The 12322-nt window shown below is 38.1% G+C and overlaps 2 protein-coding genes across 3 annotated transcripts; one reads left to right on the forward strand and one right to left on the reverse strand.

The window, feature by feature from the left end:
* Positions 1–1975: 1975 nt before the first annotated feature.
* On the forward strand, positions 1976–8086 carry kdelr2a (KDEL endoplasmic reticulum protein retention receptor 2a). Its single transcript, XM_044331957.1, has 5 exons — positions 1976–2270; positions 4608–4708; positions 4809–4967; positions 5113–5365; positions 6701–8086. The coding sequence occupies exons 1-5, from the start codon at positions 2180–2182 to the stop codon at positions 6733–6735; spliced, it is 639 nt and encodes a 212-aa protein (XP_044187892.1). The 5' UTR covers positions 1976–2179; the 3' UTR covers positions 6736–8086.
* Positions 7220–10711, reverse strand: LOC122967354 (lipid droplet assembly factor 1-like). 2 transcript variants are annotated; one of them, XM_044331958.1, is made up of 5 exons: positions 10578–10711; positions 10214–10312; positions 9896–10064; positions 9645–9790; positions 7220–9348 (listed from the first exon to the last, which is right to left on the reverse strand). In XM_044331958.1, exons 2-5 carry the CDS (start codon positions 10310–10312, stop codon positions 9286–9288), a joined length of 477 nt encoding a protein of 158 aa, XP_044187893.1. In that variant the 5' UTR covers positions 10578–10711; the 3' UTR covers positions 7220–9285. The 2 variants fall into 2 exon arrangements, with proteins under 2 accessions (XP_044187893.1, XP_044187894.1); XM_044331959.1 differs by having other exon boundaries at positions 10214–10317.
* Positions 10712–12322: the final 1611 nt, after the last annotated feature.

The following is a 12322-nucleotide window of genomic DNA, read 5'->3' on the forward strand; positions in this document are numbered from 1 at the left end:
ATTTTCTAAATCTGATGGTTCATGTTTTATCTCCTCCCAGCTGTTACAGTGTTGACTCATTATTATTAATAATACTAATCAGAGGTGTCTTCAGGCTTTGAGCTTCAGTTTCATCATAATGAACCTGAGAACAAAAACAAACATTACTTTTGTAGTATTTTTTTTCTTTATAAACATGGACTTACTGCCTCTTTAAACCAGTGTGGAGACGTTGATGCTGCTCACTGTGAAACTGTTCCATACTCTCTCGATAATATCAAAAACATTCTCCAAAACTATCCCAACCTACTCCAGACAGGTTTATTCCAAAGACTCAGTCATTTTATTGGCTGTGCTGGTGAGTGAAATCTCTTCATATCATGACATGTGTCCTGCAGCAGTGTTTTTACAGTGAACTCAAAAAAGATGAAATAATTGTATGGAGTCCAGTGAGAGTTTGTGATGGATTAGTGAGGCTGCAGCTGAATATAAACAGAATCAAGAGGATTTTATGTGTAAATCAGTGAAAATGTACTTAAGTCTGCAGGCTGAGGGACGACTGGATGGACAGATAGAATTTTGACAAACTGTGGGTGTAAAATCTCATTACTTATAATACCTTTTGTACTTTTGGATCTTTTTTTGGATCTCATCAGTGTGTGACGTCATCAGGCACAGGGGAGAGCAGAAATTTTAGACCAGAAAAAAAAAATGTAAACACGTATCACTCTCATAGGTTCCAAGCACATATCATACCAACAGTGTGCAAAGAGCAAAGTGATTAAAATATTAAGTAAATAATCCAGATATATTCAAGTGTTCTGGTAGTCTTGATACGCAAATTTTAGTCCATGAGCAGTTCGATGTCAGCAGGCCTGGCAAAGGCAGATCAGTTATAAAGTCTGATAGCACCCAGCAGGAATGACCTCCTGTATCCCTCCTCTACACAGTGGGGTTGAATGAGTCACACAACTTTACAAATCAGGCCCCTGTGCTCCTCCTCCTGGCCACCCTCCAAACACCCCACAATGGCAGTGTCATCTGAGAAAAATCAGTTTGCTGGAACTGTTAACAACTCAAAGACATCTGAAATGTCTGTGAAATAAATTTAATGGAGTAAAAAATACAATATTTCAGAATCAGAATCTGTTTAATAGCCTGGTATGCAAGCAGACAAAGAATTTGTCTTGGTGTTTTCTCCCACAAACGCCACATAGAAGAATAAAAACATAACAAGAGTAAGGTAATAATAATAATGAAACGATAAAATAAACAAATTCGAACTAAAATTAAATTTGAAATCTATTTGTAGAATGGAATAATAACAAGAAATAAAACTTTAAATTAAATATTGACTGTGCAAAGGAAATATGGACTGCGCCACGGACCAAGAAATGGTGACGCGAGCAAAAATTAAATGTGACGTGCAATAAATGGTTAAATTATGTAACAGTAGAGGTTGAATGCAATGTATCATGTTATGTCCAGTTTGATGAAATATATGAAAGTGACTTGTGCAGGGATTAAAAGAGGGATGTGAAATGTAAAGTCCAGGTTGATAACAGTACACTTCAGCTATTTAGTAGCTTAGTTTAGTATTAGTACAAAGTAGCATAAAATGGAAACACTAAAGTGAAGTACAAGTTCATCAAAATTGTACTTAAGTACAGTGCTTGAGTAAATGTACTTAGTTACATTCCACCACTGATAATAACCCAGTGATATATAATAATATCATATAGGCCTAACAAATATCTGTAGTTTTAATACCCACGTACATTATGTTGACAACACAAAAACACACCTTTTCACAGTACAAAGAGTCGTTTTATGTGGTGTTAATGTCAGAAATATTGTTAAATGTTGAAGCACTGGACCCACCCAGTGTAATAATGTCTCATTTACCCAGAGCTCAAGTTTCTAGCCCCTTTTTGCTCAGCACGCTTGAGGCGGGACATTGCGCGCTGTCAATCAAGTTTTAATCCAATCCAAATCCGTCTGTGTGTTTTGTGACGCCCCCTTCCACGTCGACCTGCACTCTCGCCATATCTTCAATCCTGGGAGTCCCGCAGCCCGGTTTTCCACCAAGTGGAGCAGGAGAAGCATTCAACATTAACTGTAACTTACAGTACTGCTTTAGAGCAAAAAAAGGTCATCTGTGTGAGCCTCCTAGCTGTGTCTATTCATTCATTTAGCAACAATGAACGTGTTCAGACTGACAGGGGACCTCTCTCATTTGGCTGCTATCATCATCCTGCTGCTCAAAATATGGAAAAGCAGGTCGTGTGCAGGTGAGCTGTAGCTATATTTTTTACTTACATATGCTTTTCTTAATGTTATTATTGAGCGTTTTCTTTTTAACAGTTAAAACGCGTGTGTTACTTTTGTTAATTGTTACCCAGGAAGCTGTGAGGTAGCTAGCTAAATGCTAACGTTTCTCATTTCCTAAGTTACTCATTCATCCGAGCCACTGGCTAATAAGCGTTAGCAGGCTGTGAGCGAAGCTAGAGACTGCTGTCTACACTGTTATCACTTGGAGCAGCAGTCTGCTTTTAGTATTTACCGGAAATATCTAACAATTACTCAAATATTAAAATCAGTGGCAATAATTTTCATTTTTATGGGACTTTCCAGTGAATGTGAGTTAACTAACTTATGTTAACTTATGTCAACTAAACCTACGAGTTGAGGGGATATGTAGTTATATTCCTACTATTTAATAACTGAGCAACTTATAAAGCAGTACATGCTACACATCAGCGATCCATGTGCTCTTGCTCTACTAATCTGCGGTTTGGTGCTCGATTTTTTTGGTCTGGCTTCTGACGTGGCGTTCTAGAAGGCGCTACGTAACTACACGAGTCACAACTTTGCACCACGCTCGATGTTTGTAACTCCAATAAACGTGTTTACTAACAAACGTGCATTAGATGTGTACTAATGGTGCTTCATCGTATAGTTAACAGTGATCTCTTGTGTACAGTCTTGTCTCACGATAAGAGGGAACAGTATTGGATGACACTTTAGGTTATGTGGAGAAAGACATTTCATCCCTTGAGAAACATTGTGGACAACATTGCCAGATGATTTAAGTTGGTTTGCAATATAGCCTGTTCGCTTTTTAGAGTTATATTTGTGTATTTTTTATTTTAATTTCTGTTATTTGTATTGTAATATTACTGTGTTGTTAATCAAGAACAACTTTAGATAATGGAGAGAAATGCTGTGATTGGCACACAGAGCTGCAGGGTTGAGTGTAGGTTCAAAGTTAAATGGGGTTATGTAAGGTAACAGCTAAGAGATTGTAATGTGTTTGTGTAATTAGGGTTAATGTGATAAGATATTACATAGTTGTTGATGGTTTTGTCAGGGGATAAAGATGTCTTTGAGAATCCATCAATCCATTTCCTGTATGTCAAGTTTATTTGTTTATATGGCCTAAAATCACAAATTTCAATCTCTACCACATCTATTCTTAGACCCTTGATTTGGATAATCAAAAACTAAAATAATCCCTTCAGGAAACTGGAAAAGAGAGAAACATTAGAAAGAGCAACAAAGGAGAGATTCTTCCTCCAGGGCAGAGAGACATGCAATACATGTCACACATACAGAGCAGACCGAAATAGCAATAGTAAATTTACAGTATGGAGAAACAGATTGACAATGTTAGGTAAATAAAGTGCAAACATACAGTATCAGTCAAAAGTTTGAACACACTTTCCCATTCACTTGAATGAGAAAGCGTGTCCAAACTTTTGACTGGTACTGTAAATGAAGGATATGGATCAGAGAAAGACATCAGGATCCTCAAACCCCCTTATATACCACAAAAACCTGGAAAGGAGACAGACTACACATGCACACAACAGGCCAGTAAAGGATAAGATTTCCACACAGGGAGAATAGTCGAGAGATGATAAGAGGATGATGCAGTCAGTTGTAGACAATATGATGCAAGAAAAGGTCAAAGCAAAGGCAAAACTGTGTCTCCTTGTGAACGAGGACCTGATCATCCCTTGTCAGGGTCGCTGGTGCCTGGTACAGTATGCATTAGACAGGGACCAGGGGTACACCTTGGACTCAACACGGAAAATTCTGGCAGGTTCGAACCCCAAACCAGAGTGTTATAAGGTTAAAGTGTTTAGATTCTGGGTCCTGAGAGGGATGCTAGTCTCTGCTTGTAACTTCCTCTTGACTTAAAGTAATAATTTAATGCCCATATTTGGTTGTGATCAGGTCATAAATACAGATGTTAAGAGAAACCTGTACACTCCTCTTCTTGTCTTTTAATGCTGCCTTATGATGTTTGGTGTACATTTCTGATGACATCATAGATATCGTCAGCTTTTGTATTTAAATTGAATGCTCCATACATGTATCTTCATTATTTATCTCTTAAATTAAGTCCAAAAGGGAAAATGTGCCTCTGAGATTTTCCACATAGATATTCATTATGATATTCAAAGCGTCCAGGAGGTGGCACTGTTCAGTAAGGAGAAGCATTATATGATTCATGGTTATCTAGAGCTCATGTTAAGTGAAGCTGTTGTGATGCTGATGTTCACATTGGTGTGTTACTGGCATCTGGATCTAAACAGTAACTTGTCTTGATGTTTTGTTTAAAGGTATCTCTGGAAAGAGCCAAATCCTGTTTGCCATCGTGTTCACCACACGTTACTTGGATCTGCTCACCTCCTTCATCTCCCTCTACAACACATGCATGAAGGTGAGACACCAGTTCACGTCTCAGCCCTGACCCTTTCATACAGATCCCATATTTCTCTCCCAGTCCACTGAATGATGAGTTTTTCCGTGTTGTTTACCAGGTGATCTACATCGGCTGTGCATATGCCACAGTCTACCTGATCTATGCGAAGTTCAGGGCCACCTACGATGGCAACCATGACAGTTTCAGAGTGGAGTTCCTGGTTGTTCCTGTCGGGGGTCTTGCTGTTCTCATCAACCACGACTTTTCTCTCCTAGAGGTGGGTTCACCCTCCTGAATTGTTGTCAAAGCGTGACATAATTTATTGATTAGAAGTGAACCACTATGAGAATACACAGTCCCTTCATTAACATGAATAGTTTAACCCTCAGAATTAATTGTACATATAACTTATGTGCCGTCAGATCCTGTGGACTTTCTCCATCTACCTGGAGTCAGTGGCAATCCTTCCCCAGCTCTTCATGATCAGCAAGACCGGAGAGGCAGAGACGATCACCACCCACTACCTGTTCTGCCTGGGCCTGTATCGGGCGCTCTATCTCTTCAACTGGATCTGGCGTTTCTACTTTGAGGGCTTCTTTGACATGATCGCCATCGTGGCCGGTGTTGTCCAGACTGTCCTCTACTGTGACTTCTTCTACCTTTATGTCACCAAAGGTGGGTGTCGTCCATCATGGCATTTGATCATTTTATTTATGAGTGATATGAAGATGAAATAGCAAGTGAGCACCAAATTATTACACAGATGCAACTAAGGAAGGAAGAGATGTAGCTTTTAAGTAGCTGTGAGCATCGGCAGAGAGCTCAATACTGTACACCTGGGAAACAAAGTGTCCTATATCGTGATCATAAAAACTTTTATGACGACACTTCCCTTACAAATCAAACACATTTCCATGTATTTTGTTTTCTTATTTGGCCTCAACATAAAGCCTAGAGTTGTATTCCCTTCCTGGTATGACGACAGTATAAGAGATGGGCGATAAAATCCACAGTCCTCGCTCTGTGCAGAATTTTCCGCTAATGTTCAGCTGAAGCTAATATGAGGCGTCATTTCTCTTGAGTTTCTTGAATCAGCTGGGTATTTCCTATTTTCCAAAGTTACAGTCTTTTTAGTACAGAATTCCCTCTTTGTTTTGCTATCCCTCTGCTGAAGCTCTGCAAAGAAACTCAGTCCTAGGAAACACACAAAGGGAATTTTGTACTAAACGGATTGATTTATCCAACTCTGACTACTGAAGCCTCCTATTAGCTCCAGCTGAACTTCAGAATCCATTTTTTTTTCCTCCACAAAACCTAGACTGGGAATTAATCTCCTATTTCTAACAGTGAAGTTGCATTAATAAGATGCTTGTGAGTAAGATGACAAAAATCAAGGGCAGCAACGAATGATTATTTTCATTTTCTGCCAATTATTTCCTCGATTAATCGTTTTGTCTATAAAATGTTAGAAAACAGTAAAAATGCATGTTATAATTTCTTAGAGCCCATGGTGATGTCTTCAGATGTCTTGCTTTTTTTGATCAATAGTCCAAAATCCAAAGATATTTAGTTCATTATCATGTATGACACCGTAAAGCATCATATCACAGTTGACATGCTGCAACCAGCAAAAATTTGGCATTTTTCTTGACTAAAACGATTATTTCAATCCCATCACAACTTGTTGCCATGTTGGACAGTTACAGGGTGCAGTTTATCTCTATATAGGCACTTCAGCACAGTCAGTTTTATGTCTCTTTCATCAAAAGAAAATCATCTTTTGCACTTCATTGACTTGATGGTTGTTTGGTTGACTTAATTCTGAACACAAATCATGGAGTGTTCCTTCAAAAGCCTCCAGAAAATGGAAACAGTTTCAGATGCAAAGTAGTATAAATGAGGCAGAAAGTGGCTCAAGTATTGCAGTGTGAACGTACACAGACTCAGGGATGACAGCACTCGATTCAATGGTTCCTACCTGTCGACTAACTTTAATGTCTGACCTTTTAGTGTTGAAAGGCAAGAAGCTGAGCCTGCCGGCGTAAAAAGTACTGAAGGAGACGGCGACTCCCAGCAGACTCAGGGGGTGTGGAGATGACATCATGGAATCTCGTGACCTTATTTGCAAAGGATGCCTGAGACAGAGAACCAACTAACGGGGAAAAACACTAGTCTTCTTGATGATTGCTGATGGAACTGGTAAATGCCAACAAACACCAGAGCTGAACAAAGATCATCGCGGGTCAACCTTTGGATTTCTGTGTTCAGCATCTTGCCTTAAACTTCTTTTCATTGCTGTTCAAATAGGAGAAAAGGCTTTTTTTTCTACATGTGAGGTGTATACGCTTATTTTTTTTTATTTCTTATATTTTTTTTTTACAATGTCATAAATAGGGTTGACTCTGAGAAGAACCTTGTTTGACTCGGTAATGAAATGCACAAATGTACAGTCTTATTAAAGAATGACGTAAAAGAGAAATGTATCTGAGTGCCTGATGAGGATTATGTCCAGTTTCTCACAGTACAGTATTTTTTTTTTACTTTTTGGATTTAATTTTGTCTAGATAATTGTATGCATATACTGTAATACATGTATCCTATCTTGGAAACATTTAAAGAGGCCAACGTACATCAATTTTTAAAAAATATTGCTTTATAAAATTGCTGAAGACAACATTTTAAACATACTCTCATCTAAAAATAGACTCTTCAAAAAAAAGATTTATAATTTCATCTTGAGTTTAAGAGGTAACTCATAAAATACAACAATCATTTTGTCACAGCTGTCAATATTTTCAAATGTTAGGTATCTCATTTGGAATTAACCTTTTCATGTGTATACTGATCTTTTTTTTTCCTCAGCATACTGTTTTGATGAAACTAAAATGTTCTGCAGCTTCAATATAAATTTCATACAATTGTAACATAATGCTACATCACATTCTGGATGTAGATAGAGCACAAACTTTGTTCTTTTGCTATTGCACCCCAGTAACAAAAGCCTGAACACCTTTCAGTAATAGCTTGCCAGTTAACTGATGGTTGAAATCATTGACGTCAGAGTAAAGCAATAATGACTGAATAATGATGACATTTCCTGCACCGGGATGAAAAGTGTGCAGATATTTGGTAAGAGAATCCTCTCACGCTTTGACCAGTTGTAACATTTCAGTTGTTAACGGTTTGTCTGGGGTGTGAAAAATTAAACAGATTTGACATTTAGTAGTTAAGTTGCTCAATAATCGGTGATCATGGTGCTCAATGGGTGCATTTCTGTTCAGTTTAAAGGCCTGTTGTTTAACTTTTTCAAATTAGCCATTCCTAAACGATTGTTTCAACTTTTTGTCTTTTTTTTTTTGCATGATATCACCTCCATTAAAGATTTTAAGAGAATCACGCTCCAGTGTCACTGTGTAATTATTGAAACCATGCAAGCACAGACAAGAAGCAGTTTTACTGTTTCTGTACTAAGTATTCGGTGCTTAGAAAAGTTCATTTTGTTTTTCACTTTATTTTTTTAAGGCAACAGCAAAACTAAACATCAGGGACAATACTCATACACACAACCATATTCAGTACTCAAATTCCTTTGCCTCAACATGTGTTTATCCCAGCATACATACGTACTGCATATACAAAACAGATATAAACATGCTCCACACTATATCATCCTACACTTCTGTGCTGATAAAACCTTTTGTTCTGAAGGAAAAAAAAGATGCAAATGCAGACTAAAACAAATGCTAAAATCATACTAACCATAATAAAGTGACTCTACAACAATAAAAGATTATTCTTGGCTAAAATACAACCAAAATACATACTAAGGATAGACGACTCTTCCCCAGACTTTCCTGTAAAACATGGGATATTCTCTCATGAGGAAAAAATTTAAGTAATTATACCACATTGATAAATGACGTGTCCCATACAACATATTTTTGCAGTTAGTAGTTGTGCAGATATTGAGCCAACACCAAGAATACATTGTATTGGATCCACTTGCATTTTAAAACCAAGATCATTGTTTGGGCAGCAGACCAGAACAAATGTTCATCCAGATGAGCTTTTATTCAAAGCTGCATTACAAATCAACAATATTGCATTCTTTTCAGGTAACAGCGAATATAAACGTAACATTTGTGTTGTAGTGCATTTGTATTGCCTAATGTGCATACACAACATATACCAGGCATTTTCAGGCTTGCTGTCATATACTGTAGTGTAATGTTCATCGAGTCAACATTTTCCACTTTTCTTCAAGTAAATCTTTGGTTCCAATAATTTATACTCCCATCCCTCATATTCAGAAATACATTATTTTACCTAAATAAGTTATGTCTCCTGTAAGAAAGTAGTTGACAGATTAGGTGTGCCATGCTTTTGCACAATTTCGCACAATAAATAATGACACCTCATGTAAAGTTAGCAATAATATTTAGAAATATAATAACATCGGGGAGGTCTTGCGCTCAGACAATCTGATGTAACAGCAGATCTCAGATTCAAGCCGTCGCCATACATTCAAGGGTCTGTATCCCTGAATCCTAACAACCAAGGTTCAGTAGTGCTGATTTAGAAGAAGAAGAAACAAGCTACTGCGTTTCCTTTGCTGATGAAGTTTCACACCCATTCTCCTTCCCGTGGACTTTACCTCCCTGGCAGGAATAAAAATCAGAGAAGAAAATTAATACAATGTGGGAAAATAATAGCTCCTCGTGACACAAGTCACAGTCTGCCAGGTACAGAGTTAAATATACATACACTTAAATGTATTTTTAACTCTGTTTGATGACATTATATTATTGATAATGATACAGTTGATACTTGAATATACCTTAAAAATGAAAGTGTGGTCAAAACTTCAGTGATACAATAAAATAATTGGAGCTTAGTGTGCAATCATTTTCTCTTCGGTCACCAAACAACTCTTGCTGATTCTACAGTACATTACCTTTTTCAGATGTGGGTTATAGTGGTTGTGGATATTAGAGATGATGATATAAAAAACATTAAAGAAGCATGAAACCAGGACGGAGAAGAAGGCAAGGCCGGAGAGCACGGACAGCAGAGTCAACCCTCCAACAAACAACAGGAACCCTGAACATGAGAAGGAGAAATAAAAAGAAATAAAATGTTTGTGCCTGCAAAAAGTTCAGTCAGGTGCAGATCATGAAACACCACCAAGCAGAGGATTACACCTACCCTCAAAGAAAACAAATCCTACTGCTGAGATAACAATGGTAACAAGAGCAAAAGTGAGGAAAAGTCCAACAGGCAGTGCAGCCATGACGCTGAACACCAACACTGTCAGAGCTAAGAAAGGATGACAGCTGAGGTACTGTCCCATTCTTGTCTTCATCAGAAGTGCTACCTGTTAAACAGAGAGAGACAAAATGCAGCTGTCAGTGTCAGGTAGCTGGGGGGGTGGGGGGGGGGGATTGTTCCTGTCTGATTCGCTGATGGAAAAGCAAACATGTAAAAGACAAAACCTAAGGATGTAGATGTTCAGTTTCAGGTTACCTTGGGGTCATCGTAAAGGTAGTTAAACTGGGTGGTCCAGCCTCCCCACAACTGCTGAAACTTGATCACATTGCTGCTGTCCTGCATCTCCACACTCATCTGACCTGACCGAGAACCAGAACATGAGTCAGCCTGACTGGTAAAATCACACTACTGAGGTTAAAATACTTCATTTAAATTACAGTTATAAGTATATAGACTGAATTCACTCAAGAAACAGTGTCTGTAACTTAAGACCAGCTCTCAGTCCTGAAGTTAACTGTGCTAGAGTTCACTTGTCACGTACTACCACCATAAATTACTTTAAAACTGAAATGGTATGTTTCTGGAATCATATGACAAAGTTGAGATGACAAATACACACCTGAGCAATGTAGTAAAGTTGGTTTGATTCTCAGATCACGTCTCTCGTAGAGTTGTCTCAAACACTCACAGCAAAACAGCAGCAACACACCCTTTTAAATAACACACCCTCTTCTTCTCTTTCTTCCTCCTCCCTCTTCCTCTTCTGAGTTTCTGGCAGAGAGACTCTGAAAGGCTTGTTGATGTTATTGCTCCCATCTACTGTTCGCCAAATGTACTGCATCATAAGAATGCAGTTGAAGTCATTTTGGTGTGGGAGGATTTACTTTCCCCAAACATATTGTTTTATTGATGTGTGGAATATCACATTTATATGAAATATATCCTATAGCAATAGGACAGATTGCATCTCCAGTTCAGGAAATATGTGGTATCCTCTGATAAAGGATGGTGCCTCATAAGGGACAGGTACAGGTCTGAATGTTTGACCCCTACAGTGAAGGGATCTGGTGGCTCTGTTATGCTGTGGGACACATTTTGCTGGCATGGTTTGGGTCCACTTGTCCCCTTAGAGGGAAGGGTTACTGCAAATCAATACAAAGTTGTTCTGAGTCATCACCTTTATCCTATGATGAAACATTTCTATCCTGATGGAAGTGGTCTCTTCCAGGATGACAATGCTCACATCCACAGGGCACGAGGGGTCACTGAATGGTTTGATGAGTATGAAAATGTTGTGAATCATATACTATGACCTTCACAGTCACCAGATCTCAACCCAGTTGAACACCTATGGGAGATTTTGGGTGGATGGAGCAGATAGCGCTCACTACCATCATCATCAAAACACTAAATGAGGGAAGATCTTTTGGAAGAATGGTGTTCATCCCTCCAGAAGAGTTCAGAGACTCATAGAATCAATGCCAAGGTGCATTAAAGCTGTGGTGGATCGTACCTTACTAGCACACTTTATGTTGGTTTTTCCTTTAATTTGTCACCCATCTGTATGTATGCTGAAATTGCACCTATATTTTGTGGCATTGTATTTTGTGAAGCACCTTGTAACTCTGGTGTTAAAAGGCGCTATATAAATAAAGTTTATTCACTCACTTACTCTCTTACAGATGTTCATACCAATGCAACACTGTTGGTGAATACTTTGAAGATCCCCTCTTGACATGTTTTAAGATATAAAAAATACTCTATAATTTGCATCTTACATATTTTTTCCCACAAAAAATTGTTAAAATCCTTAAGATTACATCTACTCCTCCTCCCTCACTGAAAAATCCAGAATCTATGAATATGCAAATATTTTTAATTCAAAAAGTTTAACAGCTGGACACAAGATGTCTCCTACTTCACTGTAAAGTCCATTCTCATTCTTTGTGCACTGGAGGCTTCAAGTTTCCACATCACACTTGTGTAAGTTGCATACTGGACCAGGATTGGCTTCCAAACTAGTTTTGATGTCTCACATCCTGCTCGTAAGTACACACCTTTAACTCAGATTTAAGGTGAGCACATAAACTTTGCCCCTTAAGCAGATTAATGTGAAAACAACCTTCCAGTGTCAAACTCTGCACTACATCATTCTGTAAAGTGAAGCTCAAACATCCAAGTTAAATAACAATAACCAAAGCTTTTTGAGTGGAGAGAAACTTGAAAAAATAGATGATATCAACTTATTTAAAATGAATACTTACTTTGTTTGTACTTATTCTTGCTGCAATATCAGCGAGAAAATGTTTGTTGTGATAGATCTGTATGCGATATCATAAGGCAGTTTTATACTATGCAGTGTTG

Source organism: Thunnus albacares, chromosome 17, assembly GCF_914725855.1.
Source record: "Thunnus albacares chromosome 17, fThuAlb1.1, whole genome shotgun sequence".
NCBI classification, from domain to species: domain Eukaryota; kingdom Metazoa; phylum Chordata; class Actinopteri; order Scombriformes; family Scombridae; genus Thunnus; species Thunnus albacares.